Consider the following 26455-nt stretch of genomic DNA (forward strand, 5'->3'; position numbering starts at 1 on the left):
TGCTGTATTTGCCTCTCATTTCATCGGACACCGTGGAATCACGGGAGAGTGCTTGGCCCCGGACTACCACTCTTCCTCACTCCCCACCAGGGAGAAGCCAGCTGGGATGCGCCTTCACTGCCCGGGAGAGTCGGGTCCTCTGTGGGTCGCCCTGTGCCGCCTGTGGACAGTGCTGGCAGCACCTGGCAGTTAGCCCGAGAGCTCTGCTTTTGTTCTCACCAGGCCCAGGCGGCTTGTGGTTTTGTACGAAGGGGTGCAGTGTATTTGTACAGTTGCCAAAGATGTGATTAGACAAGATATCGATTCTGAACTTCTGCCCCCTTTCTTCTGTTCGACTCGGTTCTTCCGTACCGAGGTTCAGGCGGAGAAAAATGGAGCGGAGAGAACTAGGCCATTGGCTTTTGAAACATATTGATCAGTGAGCCCATCAGATGGAGCAAAGACCTTCCCCTTTGTATGATGTCATGCTGCATGGGGGCCTCAGTGTGGCCTGTGATCACCCCTGCAGGGATTTGCTTTTGCAGGGAAAAGACTAGAAAAGGAGAAGAATCACTGTAGGCAGTATCCAAAAATAATGTCAGCATTTCTAAATGTGTTTCCTTGAAGTCGTTGATCCCTTTGGTTTTCTAGGCCATGTGGTGGCAGGAGGGAACAGTGTGAGGTGGTCAGCCTCGAGCGACAAACTTCGGAGCAATGCGGGTGTCACTTCTCTGCCATCCACCTCTCCCTGGCTTGGGCCTCCGCTGCTGCCTATCTGTCTGTCTCCCGACCCCACCCCCATCACACATACCACATGCATGTTCTTTCTGCCCACGGTGCATGTCTGTGGTGTGGACAGTCGCATCTGTACTTGAACCAGCTCTAAGCCAGGGCCTCCCAGTTGGGCCGCTCTGGGTGAGCGAGATGCTGTGACCTTGAGTGCCTCCGGTCAAGTGAAGTGTGGTTCTGGCTTTTATCTTGATTTGCCTGGGTTGGCTTCGTGTGAGCAGCCAGGGATCCTGCTAATGGGTCCCCTGGGACAGAGGGAAGAGGACCGAAGTGGATTTGTTGAAGCCCCGTGGGGCATTTGAAATGGCACCAAGGGCAGGCTGAAATCTACTAGCCTTTGCTTATCACGCCTGAGTTCCAGCGTGTTGAAAGGGTGATGATTAGTAAGAAAAAGGCCAGGCTACTTTATCTTTTCCTTTGCACATTTGGGAAAAATTTCCTCTGCCTTGCTAGCATTAGAAGCAGACCATTCTTTTTATTCTACCATATCACATCAGCTTCCATTAAAAATCAACAGCAGTAAGTACAAAGCCCCATCCGTGGAAAAGCGTTTAAGGCAGCAATGTGCTCCAGCGCTTCAGGGGAGGGCTTCCTGCCTTCTGCACCAACGGATCGGTTTCTCATACCCATGCCTTTCTGACCCAGCAGCTTTTAAAAGACCAAGAAGCATTGCTCTGCTTTCTACTGCCTCTCTCTGAGACCAGAGCTGCCGTGCCTCTAGCCATGTCCCAGAGAGCATATTTGAGACAAGTCAGCTTAATTTGCCTGCATGCCTAGGAAGCCTCTCTTTAAAAGCCAGTTTTAAGCCAAGAGCTGTGTCTAAATATTTTGCTTTTCCCATTCAGGCGAGCGACGGAGGCGCCGCTGCCAGGTGGCATTCAGCTACCTGCCCCAGAATGACGATGAGCTTGAGCTGAAGGTTGGCGACATCATAGAGGTGGTAGGAGAGGTAAGTGTGCCGGTGGATGGGTGGGTGACGTCGTGCGGGCGCTCAGGACCCGCCCCTGGTTGGCCTTGCTGTGGCGGATGTTAGAGCCTAAAGAGACCTTAGCCGCTATCTGGCTGAGTCTCTTCTCCGAGGAACTGGGTTCCCAGACAGGAATGCCGCCAAGCCCATTAGGAGCAGGTGTGGGCCATTTGAAATTACAGCCTTTTTCACATAGTGGACAAAGGCTTCTGAGATCCTGGGCCACTTCCACAGCTCTTCTCCTCTCCTTCAACTGCCAGTAGACTCGGGCTCTACAGAGTGACCCTGAGCCGTCTCTTGAGGGTGAATTCAGTATTCATCATGGGGGACACTGTAGATTCAAAAGGAAGGAGAAGAAGGGACATTTATAGAAGACTAGTAGTATGAGACAGGTGTGACAAGGTTCTTTACACATTGGCCCATCGGGTGGCCCATCGCAAGCACTTTGTTTTGTGGATGAGAAAAGAGGCTCAAGAGACTCTAGAAGGAAAGAAAAAGAGAGAGACCCTGGAAGAGTCAGGGCTGAGGGTTGGAGCCAGGCCCACCTGGCTGGAGACCCATTGTTCCCTCCACTGCACCGCATTCCCTTACTGCTGCTTGGTCCTGGGTACTCGGGGCCACGCCTGCTGGTGGAGTGTCCCACCATGCACTGACATGGGCCTCTCGGGCTCTTCTCCCCTGTCCTGGGCTATCCTGGGCTTCAGACTTAGAACCTTATCATTCATTCTGATTCAGCTCATGTGTCTATATATAGAAATACAGTTCTCCAAGAGCTTTGGTTTCATGAATACCACTGGACCTTACAGAAACCCATGATCAAAAAAAGAAGCTAGAAGGCAAGGAGGGGATTAAGTGAACTGTGACTTGGGTCCAAGTAGAAGGGCTGAGGCCCAGCCACCAGATTCCCTGATGTTCATATAAACGTAAAGTGAGCATGCATCAAAGTTTTATTTAACTCATTAACGAGGGGATCTGCAAGATGATACGGTTGGCTCAAAGAGAATTGTGGAAGAGTATTTATAATGAGAGAGAGAGAAAATACTTGATTCAGATTGCTAAGGCAGATGCAGAAGTACATACTATCCCACAGGGCAGTACACTGCAGCCTTTGAGGTTGTCTCTTCTCTGGGAATAAGGCACTTGTATCTCCGACTGTCCAGATTCACTTTCATTGGTATCTGAACAGAATCATTCTCATCACTTTTGGTTTTCTGCCGGTTAACATCCGCACTAAGGGAATCATAGTGAATATGGTGTCAGACAAAGATATCTCTCGAGAATCGGTTACTGGGACTCCCAGTGTGACACTGGGAGGACACAAAATAACCCCTATCGCCTATTTCCTAGTTTTGGAGAATTTGTATTAATAGGCCATTAACCATTTTGGAGAGAGAGAGAGAGAGAGAGAGAGAGAGAGAGAGAGTGTGTGTGTGTGTGTGTGTGTGCAAGTGAGCAGGGGAAGGGGCACAGGGAGAGGGAGAGAGAGAATCTTAAGCTGAGCATAGAGCTTGACTCTCAGCTCACTCCACGACCCTGAGATCATGACCTGAGCTGAAATCAAGAGTCGGATGCTTAACCAGCTCAAATACCTAGGCATCCCTCATTCATCATTTTGTATCCCTGTTGCCAAGCAGGGCACTTAGGAGATATTTGTCGAAAGCTGACTGAGTGAAACATGAACGGACAGCAGAGTGGAACATTTATGCTAGTGGTAGAAGGACAAATTTGGTAAGACGGAATCCATGCAAGAAGTTCCAAAGGAAATAGTAAATAGTGTGACTAACTTAAAAAAAAAGTTAAAATTTTGGTATAATTTGAAGAAACTTCAGCAAACCGCCCCTAGAGAACAACAAATAAGAAACATTTTACAATAAATGATCATGAAAAGTTATTATATATATCACTTATGAAATTATACTAAAAAGGTACTATAACAATGATAAATAGTAAATAAATCTGCCATAAACACAAATCCCACAAAGAAAAACCTTTACCATGAGGAAATGTTCCACACTCCTCTTAATTAAATAAATGCAAATTAAGACAATAATGGGTCCTGCTTTTGAGAATCCTAAGAAAACATTTTGCGGTTAAGACTTGGTAATACCAAGGAGAAGTGACAACTTTGTATATCTTTATGATCCTAATATGAAGCTATTTAGCAGGGTATGGCAAGAGCTGTAAAAATCTGAACTAACATCCTTTGAGCCAGTAATCTCACTCCCAGGAATTTATCCAAAGAAAATGGTTAACAGAAAAAAAAATATATGTGAAACATGTTAATTGCTTGTGATAATGAAAAATAATCAAGAGAGAGAATAGTTATGTGAATTAAGTGATATTATTCAGCTAGAAGATTGTGAAGACATTAAGATGGTAAACCCAGAGGTCTTTAAATCTGTATTTATTACAATACTGTGTACTATAATTTTCTGTTAAATTCTGCTAACCTGAGAACTTTTCAACAGCAGGGATCTGGTTTTGATCTATCTTAAATTACGTGGTACCTGGAAGAGTGCCTGAAACCTAATACGTACCTTAATGAATGTTTTCTGAATAAGTAAGTGAATAAATGGAAATATGAAAAGATTTTTTTGCAAAAGAAATGAACAGATCAGGACACAAAATTGCATACACTAGGACACAGCCATGTAAAATACATCTCTGTCTGTGTGATTGAAGACTGTAAGGGAATGAGAATTGAAAATTGTTGTGTCACAGAAGCAGTTTTCCTTTAATGTTATAAGAATGTTTTATGAAATACAAAGCAAGATAAGGAAAATTATTAACACATTCCTGGGAGATAGTGCCCACCCTCCCCTGCCCCTTGGCTGTAGGGAATGCGGGCTTGGATCACTGAAGGAGAGGAGGGATCACAGTTGTTAGTTAACTCTTTGCACGGAGATGACTTAGGACATCCCTGCTGCAGGACCAGTGTCCTCTTAAGTGCCACACTTCATGATGATCTTGCTTCCCAGAGGAAAAAGGAAAAATATGTAACCTAGGATATTTATGTAAAATAAAACATAAAGGTTGGCCTTTTCAACCACATTTTTAAAAATTATATGATCAAAAATGAGTTTTCTCATTATGTCAATTGACTTGTAATATTGCAGATACTGGGCCATTGTCACTGCATATTATAAAATATGTCTTTTTATAATGGATGTATAAACGTCAGTGGGTATTTTCTCATTCCACCGGAAACTAAAAAATAAACATCCCAAATCACTAAGAACTCTTCAATCACAGGGATAGATTGAGGTAAGACCATAGTTTTGCAAGACTTGGAAACCAGTCAATCTATTGGACAATAAAAATACGATAGATGATATCATGTATATGTGTCTAAATATGTTATATTATTCTTGACTGATTAACAGATTGATTCTACAGTATTGCAAAGCTAAACACACACACACACACACACACACAAACAAATGCACACACACACACCCTACTCCAAAGGGGAAAACAAACCAGACAACTCTCAGGAGGATTTTGGAGGTATGGACTGTTTTTTTTTTTTTTAAATTAATTAATTAATTAATTAATTAATTTTCAGGGTAACAGTATTCATTGTTTTTGCACCATACCCAGTACTCTGTGCAATCCGTGCCCTCTCCAATACCCACCACCTGGTTCCCCCAACCCCCCACCCCCCGCCCCTTCAAACCCCTCAGATTGTTTTTCAGAGTCCATCGTCTCTCATGGTTCACCTCCCCTTCCAATTTCCTTCAACTCCTTCTCCTCTCCATCTCCCCTTGTCCTCCATGCTATTTGTTATGCTTCACAAATAAGTGAAACCAGATGATAATTGACTCTCTCTGCTTGACTTATTTCACTCAGCATAATCTCTTCCAGTCCCGTCCATGTTGATATAAAAATTGGGTGTTCATCCTTTCTGATGGAGGCATAATACTCCATCATGTATATGGACCACATCTTCCTTATCCATTCGTCCGTTGAAGGGAGACGCAAATTAAAACCACATTGAGATACCACCTTACACCAGTTAGAATGGCCAAAATTAGCAAGCCAGGAAACAACATGTGTTGGAGAGGATGTGGAGAAAGGGGAACCCTCTTACACTGTTGGTGGGAATGCAAGTTGGTGCAGCCTCATTGGAAAACAGTGTGGAGATTCCTCAAGAAATTAAAAATAGAGCTTCCCTATGACCCTGCAATTGCACTCTTGTGTATTTACCCCAAAGATACAGATGTAATGAAAAGGAGGGCCATCTGTACCCCAATGTTTATAGCAGCAACGGACTGGTTTTTTTGAAAAGGGTTGAATCAAGTAGAGAATCTTAAAACATGATATTTTTTATATATTAATTAAGTTGGATATATATCTTATTTAAGACCATTTAAGATATTTTATATCTTATTTAATTTTGCCTGAAAATATAAAAACGCACATTCATTTGCCATTTGTCACCATAAGCTCATAGGGTCAAGGTGTTTTCCTTGAATATGGGTTTGTTGGTTTGAGTTCCATCCTCTCTGCTTCCATAGTGCCTCCTTCATGATTTCCATCAGTTTCTTTAAAATGGACTGATACTAACACAAGGAAAGCAACCAGAGTACCCCCTCCTTCTAAAGAAAGTTCTGCAGTACAGTGCCCCCCACCCTGTCTCTTCTGGTTGTCTTATCTGCACCTAATTTGGCAGCAGGTTTTGTTTTTTCTTTTTAACTTTCACGTTGTTTACCTTTTCCCCTCATCACCACAAACTTTGTCTTCACACCTACCTGGTTTTTGAGCCATGTAACCACATGGTGGGCTCACAGAGCAGCGGCCTGGTGCAGGTTTGGGTAGATGCAGCCTGACCCCCGCCTGGCAGGAGCCAACTGCCAGGCCCGAGTGCTCGGCCCAGATGGGTGAGCTCAGAGGAGGAATTCTGAAGGCAGGGCTGGCTGGGCTGAGTGCACCTGGCAAAGTCACCTTCCTCAGAAAAGCACGTAGAATTTCTCTGTCTCCTGACTAGAGACAGGGACCCAGCACTCATCGTTAGATTCAGCTTTGTGAACCCAAAGGAACTGGGCTGCCAGTTCGAAAGGAAGAATAGCAGACTGAGTTCTTGTTGCTGTTTTTTTTTTTTTTTTTAAGAAAATCACTATAAATACACACTTGTGTCTTTTTTGTCCAGAGTGGAGAGGACTGGTCAATGCAGGTGAAATTGTAATTATAAGACCAGAGATGGTATATAGACAAGCTTGTCAGGAGTAATGGCATTTGAGGGCCTCTAGAGTTTCAAACCTGGCTTATTGACCTATTTTTTAAAGTGCATTGAAACCTCTGTGTTTTCCTTTCTGTGTTATCCAGAGCCTGGGAAATGAGCCACTTTTCTTCTCGTGTTGGATGAGCTTGATCTCAACAAGTCTGTCTGAGTCGGGGCCCAAGGAATATTCAGAGATTCTTGCTTTTATTTGTTCCTTGTGGTTTGTTTTTGAGGTATTTTTCAGTGGTCCCTAGTCAGGCTCGCTGTAGATCAGTGGCTTTCATTTCAGATTTTAAGCCTGACCTGGCCTTATAGTTTGCAAAGGTGGTAACTTGCACTTTCAAGAAACATAGGCATCTTCTCATACCCACAACGTGGGTTTGGTTCTCTCACCTTGAGTTCTATGAGCTGTTGAAATTCTTCAGAAGTTTAACTCAATCAGACAACCTTTGTGGGTACGGATGCGCACTTATGATATTGTGAGTTATAATAAGAACTATATATGTCTGGTCTCTGGCACAGAGCTCCTAAAACTCTTGGAATTTCCTATAAGAGTGATAAAGGTGTCTTCCCTTATGTTAATGAGGTGACTTTTTGAAACACCTGAGCAAAGAGGCCAGTTGCCAGTGGAGCCAATGGTGGAACTTTCAGCCCCACCCACTGACCCTGGTGAGGGGAGAGGGCCTGCAGGTCGAATCAGGTGCCAGGAGCCAGTGAGTTAATCAACCATGCCTATGTACTGAGGCCTCCGTTAAAAACCCCAAAGGACAGGATTCAGAGAGCTTCTGGGTTGGTGAACATGTGGAGGTGCGTGGGGAGTGGTGCCTGGAGAGGGTCTGGAAACTCCACGCCCTTTCCCCGTGCCTTGACCTGTGCATCTCTTCCATCGGACTGTTCCTGAGTTATATCCTTTTCTAATACATCAGTGACCTGGTAAGTAAAAATCTCCTGCTCTAGGAAATTAATTGAACCTGAGGAGGGGATCATGGGAACCTCTGATTTATGGGTCCGAAGGGTAGGTGACAATCTGGACTTGCAAGTGGCATCTACAGTGGGGGGGCGGGCAGGGAACAGAGCAGTCTTGCAGGTCCGAGCTCTTAACCTGTGGGATATGCAGCTGTTTCTGAGTAGAGAGTGTCAGAATTGAGTTAAATGGTAGGATACCCAGCTGATGTCTGAAGAATTGCTTGTTGGTGTGGGGGAACGTCTCTCACCCCCACACACATTGGAACTGGGTCCAGGGTTCCCAAATAGCAGGAAATCCTCATTTCATTCTTGATGTAAGAACTTCAAAGACTTGCCTTTTGTTTTGTGCTTGCCCATAAGAAGTCAAGTTTATTTAAAAGCTGATTAGTTACTAGGTAACCCAAGCATACCCAAATTCTAACCCATCAAGGCACCCCTTGCTTTAGAAGGGTTTATCTTCCAAAAAAGAGATAACATTAATATAAAAATTTGTTTATTAGAATGTGATAATCCAAAATGCTTAGGCTGCTCTACAGTCATTTCTTCCCGTGATTTTGGGTAGACATGTCTGGTGATATAATTTGCAGAGGTGACAGAGCATGTTAAGGAGAGGGACGTCACGATTAGAAGAAAAGGTGATTAGATTAGCATCATCAGCCCACAAAACAGACTACAACTGTATAAAAGCAACGTATTTGCAAGTCAAAATGCATTTATAAGAGATTTGCAAAGCTATGGTATTTATCAACTATTTGAGCTCTTACTCTGTGACAGAAGCTGGGTTCATGGAGAATTAGAGATTTATTGAACGGAAACTGTCTTGAAACATGTTCAGTATAGTCAGGGAGGGTAAGATATGCACAGCTAAGAAGGTAACTAAGAACCCAGGATGCTAGGAGAGCAGCAGACGATGGCACTGACAAATGAGGAAGGATTTAAAAACAAAGGCACTGGGGCGCCTGGGTGGCTCAGTGGGTTAAAGCCTCTGCCTTCAGCTCAGGTCATGATCTCAGGGTCCTGCGATGGAGCCCTGCATTGGGCTCTCTGCTCAGCAGGGAGCCTGCTTCTCCCTCTTTCTGTCTGCAAACAACAACAACAACAACAACAACAAAACAAAACAAAACAAAAAAACCAAAAAGCAAAAACAACAACAACAAAAAGGCACTCAGCGAAGGTGAAGAGGATGCTTCCGAGAACAAGAACTTCAACCACAGGCATGGGGAAGATGAGAAGTATTTGGATTCTTTCAGCAAGCACAGGGTATATTGTGTAAGGTGCTCGGCTGGTCTGGGATGGGGGGGGGGTGGACAGGGTGTTGGTACAGCCTTGCTCCAGAGTCAGGGATGACCTGTGAAGCTTCTGCGGCAGGTGTGGGGTATCAGGAGCAGAAGCTGGCCACTGCGGCAGAATGCACACGAGATAAGTGACAGTGCCTCCTACACTGAACTTTTTTAAATAAGATTTTTAAATTTTATTTATTTGTCAGAGAGAGAGTGAGCAAGCGTGCATAAGCAGGGGAAGCAGCAGGTAGAGGGAAAGGCTCCCTGCTGAAGTCTTAAATGGAAATTGTGTATGTTTTCTTCAGTCATTCCCCTTTGAATTACTCTGCAGATTTCTCTTTTGAGGGGCCTCTTTCATGTGGAATAGGCTTATTCTCAGAAGAAGAGGGAATAAAAAATCACTTTCCTATGTGTATGGAATGTTGTAGCTTTGCCAGAAAGAGGTAATCAGACAGTGAACTACACAGGAATTGGGGGAAAATATTGGCCCCGGCCTTTAGGACCTAGAGAACACTTGTCTGTTTGGCTCAACCAGCTTTCCTGTCCCCACATCAACAGGAATGGTTATTTAAAGCAACTAAAATGGAAAATAATGTAGGTGTTTATGCCATTAGGGAGTGGTTCCCTTAAAAATATTTTTTCACTAATTCCACTAATAGAAAAAGATGTTTTCTAGAAACAATTTGTATTTTTTCAGCAATATCCAAAAGGTAAAACTACACGTTAGAACATTTATGTGACATTCTAGAAAAGGTGAAATCAATCATAGGTGATGAAAATCAGATAAGTGGTTGCTTGTGGAGGTGGATTGACTAGGAAGGGGCACGGGGAATTTTCTGGAGTGATGGAACTTTCTGTATATTGATAGAGGTATGGGTTACTTGGGTGCATATATGAAAACTGATTGACGTGTACTATTAAAATGTGTGTATTGGGAGCCTGGGTGGCTCAGTGGGTTAAGCCGCTGCCTTCGGCTCAGGTCATGATCTCAGGGTCCTGGGATCGAGTCCCACATCGGGCTCTCTGCTCAGCAGGGAGCCTGCTTCCCTCTCTCTCTCTCTCTCTGCCTGCCTCTCTGCCTACTTGTGATCTCTCTCTGTCACATAAATAAATAAAATCTTAAAAAAAAAAAAGTGGGTTAAAATGTGTGTATTATATGAATTATACCTCAATTTTAAAAACTTTTAAAAACTAAGTATTTCTCTGGCATTTAAAAATTTTTGAAAATACTTTCCCCTACCTCTCAAAGATGGGTGAAAGGGCCAGTGTGGAAATTCTCATTTAATTATGTCTGAATACATTTTTAATTCAGATATAATTGAAATTAAACACTGTATTAGTTTTAGACATACAGCATAATGGTTTGATACATGTATAGTATATGTTGTGATGAGGTTATAGCAATGATACATAGTTTGAAATTGTTGGGGCGCCTCAGTGGCTCAGGGGGTTAAACCCTCTGCCTTTGGCTCAGGTCATGATCCCAGAGTCCTGGGATCTGCTCAGCAGGAAGCCTGCTTCCTCCTCTCTCTCTGCCTGCCTCTCTGCCTACTTGCGATTTCTGTCTGTCAAATAAATAAATAAAATCCTTAAAAAAAAGTTGTTTTTTAAGATCTACTGTCTTACCAACTAACAAATATATGATACACTACTGTTAACTATAGTCACCTTGCTATACATTACATCCCTGGGATTTATTTATCTTATAAATAGAATTTTGTACCTTTTGACCCCTTCACCTCTTTCACCTACCCCCCAGCCCTTGACTTTGGCAACCACCACCATGTTCTCTGCATCCATGAGTTTGATTTTTTTTTTTTTAAGATTCTACATAGAAGTGAGATTATATAGTACTTGTCTCTCTCTGACTAACTCCACCTAGGGTCCTACCCTCAAGGAACTAGAAAAAGAACAAATGAACTACAAGATTGGCAGAAGGAAGGAAATAACAAAGATCAGAGTGTGAGTGAAGGGAATCAAGTCTTAAAAGATCATAGAAAAGATCAGTGAAACTAAGAGTTCATCTTCTAAAAAGATAAACAAAATAGACAGCTCTTTAGCTAGCCTCACCAAGAAGTAAAGGGGACTCAAAATCAGAAATGAGAGAGGAGAGGTTACAAATGATAACACAGAATGTCAAGGGATTGAAGGAGACTAGTCTGAGCAATTATTCACCAACAAGTTGGACAGCCTAGAGGAAGTGGATAAATTTCTAGACCTATAAAGTCTGAATATATTTTGAGGAAACTTTTAGAAATGTTAAGGTGTGGGCCTTTCCTTAAAGCTTGACTTTTCCATTTTGCTTTCTGGGAAGAGTGGAGAAACAGCTCTGGGAACAATAAAGCTGACCTCATTTACCTGTGCGCCTCTCCTGAGATTTGGACTACAAAGGGTTAATTGCGCATAGAAAGCCATAACAGCCCTTAAATGGGTTTTTCTGTCTTGCTACTCACACCCTGAGGTAGACTTTAGACCTGGTAAAGCTGTTATTCCCTTTCTCAGCACAGTTTACCAGGTAAAACTTCAATGCTGGTTAAGTCGAAACTATTCTGAGTCTCTGTACCTCGGACAGCCATGGTCATCTTTGTATCCACAGGTGTTCTCTCTGTAGTGCCTTTAAAATGTAGATAATGTGTGTAAAATTGGGGGGATGTGTTGAAATTTGCTCAGCTGCTTCCCCAACTTCCAGCAGGGCTAAATAGCTAGAGATGTGCTTTTAGGGTTCTGAAGCCACTTAGATGCTGGTGATTGTGAAGACACAGGAATTGCAAGGCCCCCAATGCAAACTGTTGAAATGCTTTTATGTGTCTTTCTTTCTCGAACACAGCCAGGTGTAAACTACCCTATTTCCGGTTCTGGACTGAAGACAGGGTTCTCTCTTAGGACAGAGCCATGGGCTCCTGATCTGGCTGGCTTGGGCTCAGGGGCACAGGGTGGAGGCTGTTCTCAGCCCAGAGGCACTGCCGGCGGCAGGCTATAGATGAGTGTGTGTTGCGGGGGGGGGGGGGGGGGGGGGCATCAGTTCCCCTTTATTACTCCCTTTGGGGCAGAAATGGTAAGGCCTTGGTGACATCCATAATCCACAGTTTATTACAAAGGGACACATTTCTTTCTCTCTTTTAAATATAGAAACAAACATAAGGCAAGCTTGATTTCTAAGTGGAGGTGCACAGGTTCTGTATGGTCCTTTCTTTGTTGTGAAAGACCCGCGGATCCCCTTACCCAAGAATCCAACACTGCCACTGGATGCAATCAGCAAGAGGTTCTTTATTGTTACGCAGGCGCCTGCGGGTGGTCAGTGCACGCCGGCGGGTGGTCAGCGCGCGCCTGCGGGTGGTCAGCAGCTCCTGCTAGCTGAGCACACCCGGCTGGGGTGGTGCCGGGTTTTTATAGACAGGTACAAACAAGTTTTGGGTGGGGCGCAACTGATTGGTTGACAGTTAGAACTTTTGAAAAAGGCATACGTGGAGTTTGCTGATTGGCTTTGGGGACCTGCGCTCGAAGAGAGAGGCGGGGAGGGGGAACAAGCTGATTGGTTCTGAGGGCCCGGGCGCGGGAGGAGAGAAGCAGGGAGGGGGAACAAGAAGGGGGAAGGTAGGAATGCCATCATGGCGTCTTCTATTATTTCTATAAGCCAAGCAGTTACAGAAGGGCAAAAGAGCAATTAATAAGCAATTAATAACCTAATTTACGCCTAAAAGCCAGTGGTTCACAGAAAAGCAAACAAGCGGTTAGTTATCCTATCTATCTTCTAGGGGAGGGGTCTTTCAGTTGCAGGAGCTTCTCAAGCACACTGTGTTTGTTTCATTCCCCCGTGAATCTGCCCCAAGGCCCTGGAGCAGTGCCAGATAGGTGCTTATTAAATGTAGGTCCAATAGGGAGGGGCGCGGAGACCTGGGCTTGGTGGGACTTCATTAAGAACAGTGGCTACCATCATCCTGTCTCTTGGTCCCATTTGCTCCTCATAGCAGGGCACATCATTTTGTGGGGTAATCAGGGCTTCAGAGACCCCCCATGGAGGGCTCCCCTAAATTTCCCTGCTTTTCATTCTTATTCATTCAGAGCGTAGGGCACCGTGCTTTACTCTTTGAATGAATGAGTGAATGAATGAATGTAATCACTCTGGGCTTCACTGTCCTCATCTTAATACAGGAAGTTGAACTCTAGAATATTGCTGAAGAGGAAAAGTGGGAGAGTGACCCTAATTTTTTTCTTTTTCTCATATCTCTAGCCTGAATCTTAGAACCAAAGCAGCTGGCTATAAGAAGGGATAGTACTGAAAGGTTCTTGCCGGTACAGGGACCAGACCTCCCCCCCGCCCCGCCACCACCACCACCACCACCATCACCACTGTGGCACCTATAATGAGAAATGAACCCCCCGGGCCCTGAGCGGTGGTTGCGCTGCCTGTCCCTCCATACCGCGTGCCTAATGATAGAGCTCTGCTGCTTCCCTGTTGGCCACTCCTCTCAGACTGTGCTGTGACACTGATAGCAGCATCTGGGGGTGTGGTGAGGCAAAGACACCCCTGTTTTCCCGGCAGGCAGCTAACCAATCCCTCACGTCAGGAGTACTTCCTTCGGGGATCTCAGGCGCCAGCCGCTTATTAGTGGGAACAGGGATGCTTTAGATACTGTCGAGCTGAATCAGATGGAATTGGCCCAGCTGCCCTGCGCTGTCGGGGATTCTGCTAGGGACTGCTCATTTGCAGTCCACGCCCTTGGTTTTTCCCTCCTGCCCCATGATTCTGGGAGAAAGAAGGTCATTTTATGGTTCCTCATTCAGGACAGGCACAAAGGATCCCCCACCACAAATCCGGTGACTATTTCTATTCAGGCTCATGGCGAATTTTCCCAACCATCCTAATCCTATAAAAAGCTGCTTGAAAGAATAACACATATCGGTTGAGTCGGCATAGAAACATGGAATGGTTTCAAGTGAAGTGCTGTTAAATGCCACGATGTGGTATTGAACAGTTACTGGGACAGTTGTTCATAGATGTCTGGATTCTTTCCCGAAGATTCTGTGATCACGTAGATATAATTGCCGCTCCGCAAGCCTGCCTCCCGTGAACTCCCTCACAAGTACTCCAGACACCATTCTGATTGTCTCCATCCCACAGGCTCTGTCAGCTTCCCCCTTTCTGGAGTGTCTCACAAACATGCCCTCCTGCCCTACTTCTATGTATCTACCATTTCTCCTCTTCAAGGCCAACCTTAATTTTTTATTTCTTTTTTTCTCAAAGTCTTTCTGTAGCATCCCCCACCTGGGTGAGCTTGACTTTGTGCAACAGGTTTGTTTGTGCTAAGTCATGGCATTTCCCCCATCTATTTACCTCCCATTGCTAGTTTTTAGTCACCCCCATCCTCTCCCTTTTAACCACATGCCCTTTCTACCTTGGTAGATGGTCATCTGCTTCAGGGAGGAAAAACCGTGTCCTGTACAGTTTTGTGTCCCTAGTACAGAATCATAATACATCTGTCTCTAACACTGATCGAGTGTATGCATTATCCCCATTGTACAGACAGGAGCCAGAGTTCCTTTGGTAGGAAATATGAATGAGGTTATGTAACTGCTGAGCTTCAGTAGGATTTGAACTGGGCTTTTTTGACTTTAATATTCTTTATCTTTTTAAATTGTTTTAGCTGTTAAATCCTACTTATCAGTTTGAGTTGGTGTTATAAGCATGTGGTAAAAACAAAACAAAACACACAAAAAAACAAGTCCAAGTGTTCAGGGTCTCTTTCTGTTACATTGCACGGCACGAGTAACAAGCACGAGTCCGTGCTTGTTCTCAGAATGTCCTGTTATTTCTCTTCAAGAAGCCACCTCGGTGTTCTGACTTGTGACTTCTGCTCTTCTGTTAGTGGTTCCTTCACAAAATCTTGGGATGACTTTTTACCTTCCTCTTGCTTGTCCCAGCTAATTGGTAGCTCAAGACCAGTTACTACCTCAAAGGGACTTCAGATGCATACCTGCCTTGTCCCCGCCCCCCCCCATCCGGCCCTCACTCCCCTACACAGAGGACTGCAGTAGAGCCGCCCTTCCTCTCTCCCTTCACCCCATCGCGCTGCATCTCAGGGTACTCTAGAAGCCTTCGGAAACCTGCAGGGAGTCCTGCTACCTTCCAGTTGAGTTTTTAGCTCAGGGCATCTTACCTGTTTTTGTTAGGCTGTCTAGTTAGTTTGGGTAGTCTAGGGAAGCCACTGTCACTTGTTAAATAATGGTTTTAAATGCTTAAAATACAGGATTACAAAAGGGAACCGTTGAAATAGCTATCAAGCTATCTTAAAAGCAAATTTTGATATGAAAATCTGTGTGATTTCCTATTATAATTAAGAAATAATTCTGTAATGCATATATTAAATGACAAGGTCCCCAGCAGGTGTGGTAACTACCACCACTTCCTAGTAGTCCTCGGGGCAAGCGGTATCTTGAGATCCCAGCAGCTTCTGTGCTGTGATATGAAAATGTCCATCATTTGTTTGGTGACGAGTCATGGGTCCTTCTACTACGACTGTCTTATCTTCATTTTGTGACCAAAGGAAATGCCAAATGTCAGTCTGACGTTAGTGAACATAAATGGTTAATTCCTTTCCACTTGTGTTTTTGGCCCCCAGGTTCAGTCCCCCTCCCCCGCCCACCCCGCCTTCCTGAGTCTGAATCTCAAGACTCTGTGAGGTCTGTGATCTCATTCCCGGTCAGCTTGTAAGCTTTGGGTCCTCCCGCTCTCCCTGGGTGGGCTCTGCACTGTGCACCATACAGATGGGAGAGAAAACTGGGAGCCACGGTGTCTAACCTGAGCTCTGCATCTCTGTTCTTCTGTTTGCATCTGTGCAGGTGGAAGAAGGATGGTGGGAAGGCGTTCTCAATGGAAAGACCGGGATGTTTCCTTCCAATTTCATCAAGGAACTGTCGGGGGAGTCGGATGACCTGGGCATTTCTCAGGATGAGCAGCTCTCCAAGTCAAGTAAGGAAGTCCCCCGTGCAAGGGGGGTGGGGGCACCGGCGGGTGCTGCTCCAGCCTCCCCGCTGTTCTGTAGCCCGTGCCGGGGGACGGCGACAGAAGCTCCCGAGTACACTTCTACTTGTGCTGCCTTCACCCCTGCAGTGTAGTGGGTTATCCTTGTAAAGGTGCGAACTGCACCTTCACACGTGCACAGGCAGATGCTGTCCATCTCTCAATAGGTGACCGTCAGCCTTCGTGGCATTTTAATATTCCCCTATGGCTCATATTACTGTTTTCATACCCTTCTCTCACTGCAAGTGGATCATTATTTTTTAAATGAACCAAATGAGACTGTATTTCTCAGCATCCTTTGAGGAACTTGGAGGAAAATGGCACACGCATGCACACAAAAACCGTTGGTGGGGAGAAGTGCTGTGTTCGGGACGACTGCGTGCCAGTTTCCTTACCAGTCTGACAAGACAGCTGAGAGGCCAGCCCCACCTTGGGTGAGCATGTGTGTCTTTCTGCGATGGTGAGAGCGAACTCCAGGTCTTTCTTTCTCCAGCTTCTCTGCTGCCCTTTCCAGCTCATGGAGCAAAAGGTCAGGACCTGGAAACTTTGTTCTCCCAGTCGCTAACCCAACTTCCCACGTGGGCATCTTGAGCCAAGGTCATAGCGTGAATGTCATACGAGGCTCGACTGTGTCATGGTGGCGCGGCACGCCTTGGGTTTGCAGACCTCCCTTTCTAAACTCTGTTCTGTCAATATAATACTGAACCATCTTTCTTTTCCATTTGGAAAAATCTGGCTAGAGCGGTATTCCCAAATTAGATGTGTCTCTTTTATTTAACCAGTAGTCCGATGGACAGACTCCCAGTTTGGAGGTAAAGCCACTTCTGGAAAAGTGCTCAGATGACCTTCTTCACTTGGGCTCAGCAGCTTGGGCCTGTGCAGCCTGCCATCCGTAGAAACAGCAGCTCTGGCTGCTTGACTCCCAGGCTTCAGCAGTACCCTTTCCCTCTACTGCCAATGCCAGGGACCTTACCCCTGAACTCCATTCCATCCGAGGGTCTATGGGAGGAAATATGGGAGGTGATTTTGGAGCAAGTGAAGTACCTTGGAGCCCCTGCTGCCTTCTCTGGCTTGGGGTGAGGTTATTCTCCGCTCACATGGTCTGGCTAGCGAGTACAGCCTGGAGGGCAGTGAATGTCCTTGACCTTGTGATAATGGGAGTTGCTGTAGGTCCTGAACTGCTCATCGATTCTAATTGTCTTGGTGTCTCCTTTTATACATGGGAATAGTGCCATACCTGGTAATTGGGTCCTATGATAAGAATACTTTACCTCAGGGGTGTTGTGGATTAAATGGGCTTTCTTGGAGGGAGGACCAAATCAGGTCATCATACCGTTATTTCTGTGGGGAAGTCCATTATGAGTTCTAATAGCAGTAATGTATATAAATCATCTCACCCATATGAGGCTGTCCATAAATGGTCACTTTCATTGTTAATCATGATAAACTCTTGGAATATAACCAGTTTGTATGTTGAGGCTGACGTACACTCATTGGTAACCTGCTCACTGAAGCATTTTGTCTCTGCCTGTGGAAATTACTTTGAGATTCCTTTACCGATGCAGAAGAGGAGATCTAGAGAGGTATGGGACAACCTCTCTGGGAGAACCTTGACTTCTCGGTGTTCTGCCATGTTAGCTATGCTTTCACAGCAGGAGGGGCAAAGAAGTAGTGCCTTCTGTATTTTGGAACTATTGAAATAAACTGCCTCCTCTTGCTCTAAATTAATATGGACCTTTGAGCCTGCCTGACCCCCTCGGCTCAAAGTGCATAGTGCTGGAATTTCTGGGACAGGAGGTTAGGAGACTGAGTGGAATGGTCTCTCTGGGCACTTAGCCTTCCTTCACATGTTCAGGGGCTGCTTCTCTTGGAAAGGTGTTCACCAGCACTCATTCAGTTAAAAGCCCTCCATTTCAGAACTAGGAGAGCCCAGAAGTTTCAGCAGCCATGTTAAGTTACTACAGAACCTGTCCCTTATTGAGGGGTTTTGAGGTTCCCGAAGAGGCATTATCTCCTAACAAAGATGGATGATTCTGAAGTAACTACATGGCCTTGGCAGTCTTCCTGTATATATGGTTAAGGACAAGAGGGCCCATCTCTCCATCTCTCCATCTGTCTACCCATACCCTCCCTCCCTCCCTTCTTTCCTTCCTTCCTTCTTTTCTTCTATTCCTCATTCATGCAACCTTTGCTGGGCCCCTGTTGTTACTGAGATATTCCACAAGACACGGAAGAGACAAAGTCCCTGCCATCAGTGAGCTCACATTACAGAAAGGGACTACACAAACCGGAAGTTCACGAAGGTGCCCCAGGTGCTCCATGAGTGTCTGAGGAAAATGGTGGAAAGGCCAGTCCTATTGGGTTGTGGGAACAATGGTGGTCACCAAGGACTTCATACAAAAGCAGATGTGATAATAATGTCCCCGGGGCTTGCTGAATAGAAGTAATCCCTTGAAAGAGAAATAGCATCTCTCAGCATTCAGGCTTTTCTATAGCTATTTACACTCTGATGATACAATGTCTGTCAGGATGGTAGAATGTATAAAATGCAGCCCAGATCACGTACAGAAGTGAGGTATACTGGTAGGATTTGTCTAAACAGAACCTTTGGTTTTAGAATGATTCTGTTTATTCCCTATTCGCAGAGAATGCCATCAGTAGTTTCAGTATGCTTTACTTTAATTTTTTTTTTATTTTAAAGGAATTATAGGGTCACAGGTAGGTGAAAAAAAAACCAACAACAACAAACCCAGGACTGTACAGAGAGATCCCATGTACTGCTCATCCAGTTTTCCCCAAGGATAACATCTTGTGTAACTGTAGGAAATACCTATTTACTTCTATCATAAAACTGAGAAAGACAAAGGTAGTTCATGCACAAAAGAAATCTAGGTTTTTACACTGGTACGAGCTAAACTGTACTTAATCAGGGTCTTTGTTAGACCAGTCCACTTAGTATTCCTAATGTTTATGCCATTTTGGTAACTTTTAGAGAGTCTTGTGGCTTCAGATGAAAAATGCTCTTAATTTAAACGCTACTAGACATTAGGCTCAGTTTTTTAAGACGGGTAAAATCTGTGTCCTGGTACATATAAAGAAAACTTTGTATACATTGTATCCTTGTATATATCTTTGTTGTACACACACACACGCGCACACACACCCCTATATGTGCACATAATTATTTGGTATTTGTACTCTTTACATTTCTATTTCCGGAAAGTATTTGAGCATAGTTATGAAGTTGAATTTTGTCAACCGATGAATGAATATAATAAAAGAAACCTGGCATTATATTTCTAAGGAGCTGTGCCCAGACGGCTTGACACGTGGCAGGTGTTCAATAAGCACTTGCTGAGTCCTTTTTTACTCGAAGGAGGCATTTTGATCTTTGAATAACAGGTGCAAATTCCTTGAACTTGCTTTTCTTTTACCCTGATGTATTTTTATATATGGTGGTGGGTAATGAAAATCTCCAAACTTTAGATCTTTGTTCAGGGTAGTCCAATCTGTCAAGGAAAGAATTACAGCAATTGTATTGGTTGAAACGTTGATTTAAACCTTTTACCTCAGATGAGAACATTCATAGCTATGTAGTAGCAGAAACATTTTGCTCCATGTTTGAATTTGAAAACACTATTGTATTTTATACAATTTATGGAATATTAAAGGTACTTTTTCACAGAGGTTTTTATTGTAGAGAATTTCTAACACATACACAAGTCAAGAGAATAGTGGTAATGAATAGTGGTCTCAGCACCCAGCTTCAACATCCATTAGCCTATGGCCACTCCATTGCAATTATACCACGGCCCCATCCTCCCCCATGTTACTCTGAAGCAGACTCCACATAGCATATAATTTCAGCCATGAATATTTCAATATGTATCAATAAAAGGGGGGGTCTTAAAATCCTTACCACACCAAAAAAAAAAAAAAAATAATGGCAGTTCCTCGGTGTAATTAAATATACAGTCAGTGTTCACTTTCCCCTCATAGTGTTTTGTTTTGTTTGAAGTTTTATTAAGTGATCTCTACACCCAACATGGGGCCCGAACTCATGACCCGACCAAGAGTCAGATGCTCTACTGACTGAGCCAGCTAGGCACCCCATAGTCTTCTATTTTTAATATAGTTTGTTAGTTTGAATGTGCATTCAGAGGGGGTACATGCATTGTGGCTTGTATCTGATTATAATCAAATGTGTTGCAAGTCTTTCGAAATCTATAGATTCCTCCATGTCTCCAGTTTCTTTTATAATTTTTTATAATTAATTTATCTCTTTGCTGGAGAGAGAGTACAAACAAGGGGAGTGGCAGGTAGTGGGAGAGGGAGAAGCATACTCCCTGCTAAGAGAGAACCTGACCTGGGGCTCAATCCCAGGACCCTGAGATCATGACCTGAGCCGAAGTCTTAACCGACTGAGCCCCCAGGCGCCCCTCCCTTTTAATTTTTTACTGACCAAACTGAGGTCCTTTGTCCATTGATTTCCCACCATCTGTCTTGGCTGATTTCATCTCTTTTATACTCTTGACTCTTGTGTTCGTATATATTGATAATCACATCTGGGGGCTTGATTAAATTGAGGTTTGAAATATATATATATATTCCCTAAAATGTCATAGATGGTGGTGTATCATCTATATGGAGGCTCATAATGTCTAGCTGTCTTTCTTTTTGAATGTTAGCAGCCACCGATGATTCTCATCCAGATCTGCTGGGACTTGCAAAATGATACCAACAAGGAATTTTCTTTAAAAGAATGTAATGGGCTCCCATGTAGCAGACCAATGGTGAAAACATTTTGAATAAATTAGTTTTTTTTTAATTAGGTTTTTAAAAAAGAAAACATCCAAGAGGTTGTAATAATAGTGTAGGCAGAATCTTACGTTAGGAAGGGAAAGGCATTCAGAGATCTTCCAGCCCGGTTTCAGATAAGAACCCTAAAGTCCAGTGAAACTGAGTCCTGGATGTGGTATGGCTTATGAGTGACAAGGCCACAATTCCATGCAGGCTTTTCACACACACTTTGATATTGCTTTTATTCTGGCCTGCAGTTTACCATTTCACAGAGCATCTGACAAATTTCAAATTTGAGTAGAGTTTAGATTATTTCTACTTATTATTACAGATCATTAATTATACTGATATTATATTAAGGTATAATCAGAGAATATCCTGAATCCATAAGATTCATTTGCATGCTGAGGTAAATCCAGATGTTACTGTTTTTCAGACAAATTTTGCTTCACATTTAAGACATAAATGTTTCTTTCATTTCTAACATCTTTTTAAATATTACTGAATATCTCAGATTCTAAAGTGATTGTTGTAAAACAAAAAAGTATTCCTGTTAGTTTAAAAAAAAAATCAGCTACAGAAACCTTTTCAATTATTCTCCGTAATTTTCAGAGGGACAAAATTTGCATCTTCTTTCTCTAACCGTTAATAACAAGGAGATTTCAGTTTGAATTGACTTTGTTGTTTTCCTAATTCCTTATCTTGGAATTTTAGATTCTGAAGCTTTAGTGACTTGTCAAGCTACAACAAAGATGGAGGTGGCCTTTTAAAACTTGGGTCAAACCACTTTCATGAAACAGAAGTATTGTATTTCATTAGTTATAAGATAAAGATTATTTTTTATTTTGCGCATTTTGTTCCTTTTAATATTAGATGTTATTTGTTTTGTATATGACCTTCTATTAGCATTGAAGAGCAATTAGCAAATTGATGAAACAGTTTAAGGCAAAATTAGATGCTCGGATAAGCATATAATTTTCTATTGGAATTCTAAAATTCTTTCCTTCTGGAGTGTTTGCTGCCTTCAGGTATTAGTACTTAATAGTTATAGTAGAGAGTATATCTCTTCCAATGGAATACACAGCACTCATATTCATGAACTTTCCAAGTGCCCGTCTCTTTTGCGCTTTAGATAGAATGTGTGTGTCCTCATTCACCTGCGGCCCAGGCTCTGTTTCCTGTCACTTTGCTGCCAGTGGACCAGGTCTTTGCACCCACACTGGCCGTTCAGAGACATCAGAGCTGTGTTCTCCCTCAGTGATCTTCAGACTTGGTCCTGGGGAAGAACACAGGGAGGTGCTGTTGTACTTGGAGGGACTTTATTAAAATACTGATTCTTCTTCCACTTCCTTTTTCTGACACGAGAGGACCCCCGCTGTTTAGTGTGGGAGGGCCTCACTTGCAAAACTTATGTGTTCCTTAGGAATAATGTCACCTTGGTGACCAAAGTGAAGCAGAATAAAAATTACCCAAATAAAACAAGCTGCTGTTATTTGCTCCTTTTTTTTCTTTTTGTCATCAAAGTTCTCAAGAATCTTTGGAACACTTTATTGTCTCTCTGTATGATTCTTATGTAGCCGATGGTTTTGAACATCTAGGTTTTCCCTTTAATTGAAAGCACAGCACATTTGTCAAAAAGGGCAGATTTCAGAACGAGGGTATCCCACCATGCCTGTAGGACATGGACGTGGGAAATGCCTGATGGCACTTCAGTTGTCCATCGGGTCATGCACAGTTCTCTTCATGTCTCAGGAGTGACATGGGCCAGAAGCTGACTTGAGTTTTCCATTTCCCTAAAGAACGTTCTAAGAAGTGAGACAAGTTGCTCCCTCCCTCTCAGCTCCTCTGTAAACGTAGCCTGCCTTTCCCTCCTCAGCCTTACTCTGAGTGAGCTGTATGACTGGCCTCTACTCTGATAGTTAGCTCATAAGCCATAAGAGAACCTGTTTGTTGGGTAATGTGGAGTAATGCATTAATCAATTGAGTTTGCCTTTAGCAGACCATTTTACCTGCCCATGGTATTCTCTGTAAGGTGTGTGTGTGTGTATGTGTGTACTCAAACTAGGACAGTGTGTGTATATTTTCTGTACTTAAAATTCCCGAGAAATTTGGGCTTTCACTGTGTGTCCAGTCCTATGCTCTTGATAACCTCTGCTTGAAACAACAAAATAGAGATAATTTGACATTTGACAGTGGGTGAGTCCTATGTCCTCATGCTTAAGTACAGTCTCATGATTGATAAGGCACAAGCTCAATTAAAGTGTTTCAAGAAATAAGGTTTTCTGCTGTCCTTATTGCTGAGAAGAAAACCCCTTACATCTACGTGGACCATATTGGTTTCAATACTCATTGATGAACACCCCCCCCCAGCATATTAGTACCTTTTCTTGCTGAAAGGTACAAAGGGCAAAGTCTGTAAAGAGAATTCTGTGCCTTGTCAAGAATCTTGGGGTCATATATGGTCATGTATATCATTTTGTATTATACAGGGCCCCAGGGGTAGAAGATAAAAGATAATGGGCCTAAATCTGTATTACACATGGGTCATACTCTCCAAAGGGGAGTTTGCCCTGTACAATTGAGTTCCTTAAGGAATCCAATTAATTGATGTCCTCTGGTTAATTGAGGTTTTCCTTTTCTTGAGTTCAAATGTGGAAATGGCTTCCAGGTTTAAATTGGGCGTAATCTACATGCCAGTTAGTTGCAGAGGCAAGCCCCTCTTCTGGGTGCTCGTTGCCATCGTGGTTGCGTGGGGACTTGGGGCTCATTCTATAACATTCTTAAATTCTGCCTAATGGTCTCTAATTAATTTGCCAATAAAACTCTTACAGCGGATTCATTGAAGGCAAGTTCAGTTAAAGACTCTCCCTCTTCCTTCTTTTGCCATCATTTGCTCCCCCTTCCCTCCTCTTGTTTTTCTCTCCCCTTCTCTTCTCTCATTCACTGTCAGGAAAGACTACCTTTGAAGGGACAATTCTGTACCGAGCTGCACCAGGAAAGACGGAGGGCCACAGACGCTATTACAGTGAGTGACCTTAATGGCAGGAGGCAATTGTAAAGTTACCATCCGGTACTTGTGGTTCTTGACACGGCCGCACTTTCCTGAGCTGCTCATGCTTCTGCCAAGTGTCTGTGTGAATTTCCGATCCAAGGACATGGACTTATTTCCCCGAATAAGTGCTGTCTCCTTGGTGCGTGCTACGGGAGCATCCTCATCACCAGCCCTGGCGCTTTCTTGTTTGCTTTGTGCCTCTGCCATGTGTGTAACATGCGTGCATGAACCATGCGTGCGGAGAAGGGACCGTTAGCATTTGTCATGGCATACGTCCTTGTACCGGTATCTCTGGGCTTCTGGGGTGGCGTAAGATGGCTTCCCGGGGAGACGTCAACCTCTCCTGGTTACTGCTGTTCCTGAGTGGCTCATGAGAAGCCAATAAACCATTTCTTCCTTGTGTTGTTCAAAGAAATAAGAATGTGGCATGAAAGCCCAGGCCAGCAATGGCGTTCTGCTCTGCTCATTCTGCTAGTCACCGCACGACAGACTTCTTTTGGCAGGACCCACGTATAGCCTTTTGTGTTGTGAGATAAAGCTGCCAAAAGTTGAGGGGTAAGGACATGAATGAGATTAATGAATGAGTTTCGTGAAGCTCTTAGAATGGTTCCTGCCACTGAATAACACTAGACACGTGAGTTCTAAATTTCAAATCAACAAAAATGGCTCACAGATCTGAATTGATCCGTGCTGGAATATTATGGTAAATTACACACAAGTGTAATTTATGATGTCATTTGGCCAGCCATGGAACTGAGAAAGCTTGAGGCTTTGTTCTTTTGTCACCTGGAAGGCAAAGCCTCCTCCGTGGTGTGCCGACACACGTAGGCACACACCCTGTGTCTGCAGAAGTAGTGGAAGAGGAGGTTCAGATGTGAACGCCAGAGCCATGCTTCTCACACTGCTTGTGGTGAAGCTTGTTTTTATTTCCGTCCCCCCCATGGACGGAGAGCTGGTCTTGCTGTACGTGACTTTACTACGCATGCCGTGTGCCGTCTGCATCTCACCACGGGCGTTTGACAGGCCAGGACTGGTCTGTCCCCTGGTCACCTAGATGAGTCCCCTGGCCAACTGTCTGAAGTCATACCGGAGCCCAGTGCTCTATGCGTTTCCAAGCGTGCACGCTTTTGTACCGGTCACAACCCCTTCATGACCTGGCCCCAGACCACAGACAACGCTCTGCGCTGTACTGCCTGTGGGTGTCACTTAGCATTCTGAGCATGACATGGGGACAGTCTACGGGAAAGCGTGTGTGATGCACACCAGTAGCTAAGAGCTGCAGCACCCAGTCGACATGAAATGTCACCTTTCTTTCCCTCCAAAGGGAAGGAACTAGATTTTGAGTTATTTCACCAACCCAGATATTCAGCTATATAATTTGCATACTTAAAAGTGATAGAAGCAGGCTGCCAGAATGTCTGGAAGAAAAATCTGCCGCGTGTTTCCTTCCCAGTCCATGCTTATGTGACTGAATGACTGCCCCCTCTCCCCGTGTAGTGCGAAGAGCATTTCTCACAGTGATTAACAGAAAGTCATTAAGAGGAGCCCGGAAGGCAGCAAATCCCTGAAACCAGAAGCTCAGTGAAGTCAGAATGGCAGTGGTTGAAAACATTATGGCTCTGACTAATGAAGAATGATAGAGGACTCCTTCAAATTGCTCTCTCTGAAGAACTGATGCACACTTGCCCTAATCCATTTGCCCTGCCTCCTTCTGCTGCTGCTGCTGCTGGTGGTGGTGGGGAGGGCAGGACGCTGATGGTTTCTTTCCACTAACTCTTCCTTTTTTCCACCCTCAAATGGTGCTTTCCAACCCAGAAAAGAATATACGAGGCATTTATCACATAGAAAGAATCCATACGGCAAAATGAGAACATGTTAAAGGGGAAATGACACAATATTTAGACTCCAAAATTATATCTCCAGCAGGGATATTTCCAAAAACAATGAACAAATAAACACACGAATGGATAGCTAATCCAGGGGGGTTCTCCATGTTTGCACACTCAAATCCGGTCCTAGAAATTGCAGCCGACCCCACTGCTGCAGGCCTCTCCTCATTGCTCTGCCCTCTGTTCTTGCTCACAAATGCCGTTCTTTACTTAATTAAAATGTATACCGGGGATCTTCCTCCTCCCCCCTTCCTTTTGGGCCTATAAATGCCATTTTATTGAAAACAGCAGCAGCAACAAACACAGCCGTTATTTTAATTTTAAGGATTTGATTTTGAAACTTGTAAGCAATTTATAATGACCTTTCAAAATTTTATCTGTTTTCATTTAACAGTTCCTTCCTGCCCTGAGACTTCTTTATTTGAATGACTTCGACATTTTAAAACATTTTATGTGAGCAATTATTTGGTGTATTGTTCTTATGTACTAGG

At 43.9% G+C, this 26455-nt stretch overlaps 1 protein-coding gene across 2 annotated transcripts in view; it reads left to right on the plus strand.

Moving 5' to 3' along the window:
* Positions 1-26455, plus strand: part of SH3KBP1 (SH3 domain containing kinase binding protein 1) — a 244058-nt gene that overhangs the window by 82025 nt on the left and 135578 nt on the right. For both annotated transcript variants that reach the window (XM_059384727.1, XM_059384726.1), the window contains exons 3-4: positions 1614-1717; positions 16043-16172. In XM_059384727.1, coding sequence (XP_059240710.1) covers positions 1614-1717; positions 16043-16172 — 234 coding nt within the window. The remainder of the gene's footprint in view (positions 1-1613; positions 1718-16042; positions 16173-26455) is intronic.

Source organism: Mustela nigripes, chromosome X (genome assembly GCF_022355385.1).
Source record: "Mustela nigripes isolate SB6536 chromosome X, MUSNIG.SB6536, whole genome shotgun sequence".
Lineage (NCBI taxonomy): Eukaryota > Metazoa > Chordata > Mammalia > Carnivora > Mustelidae > Mustela > Mustela nigripes.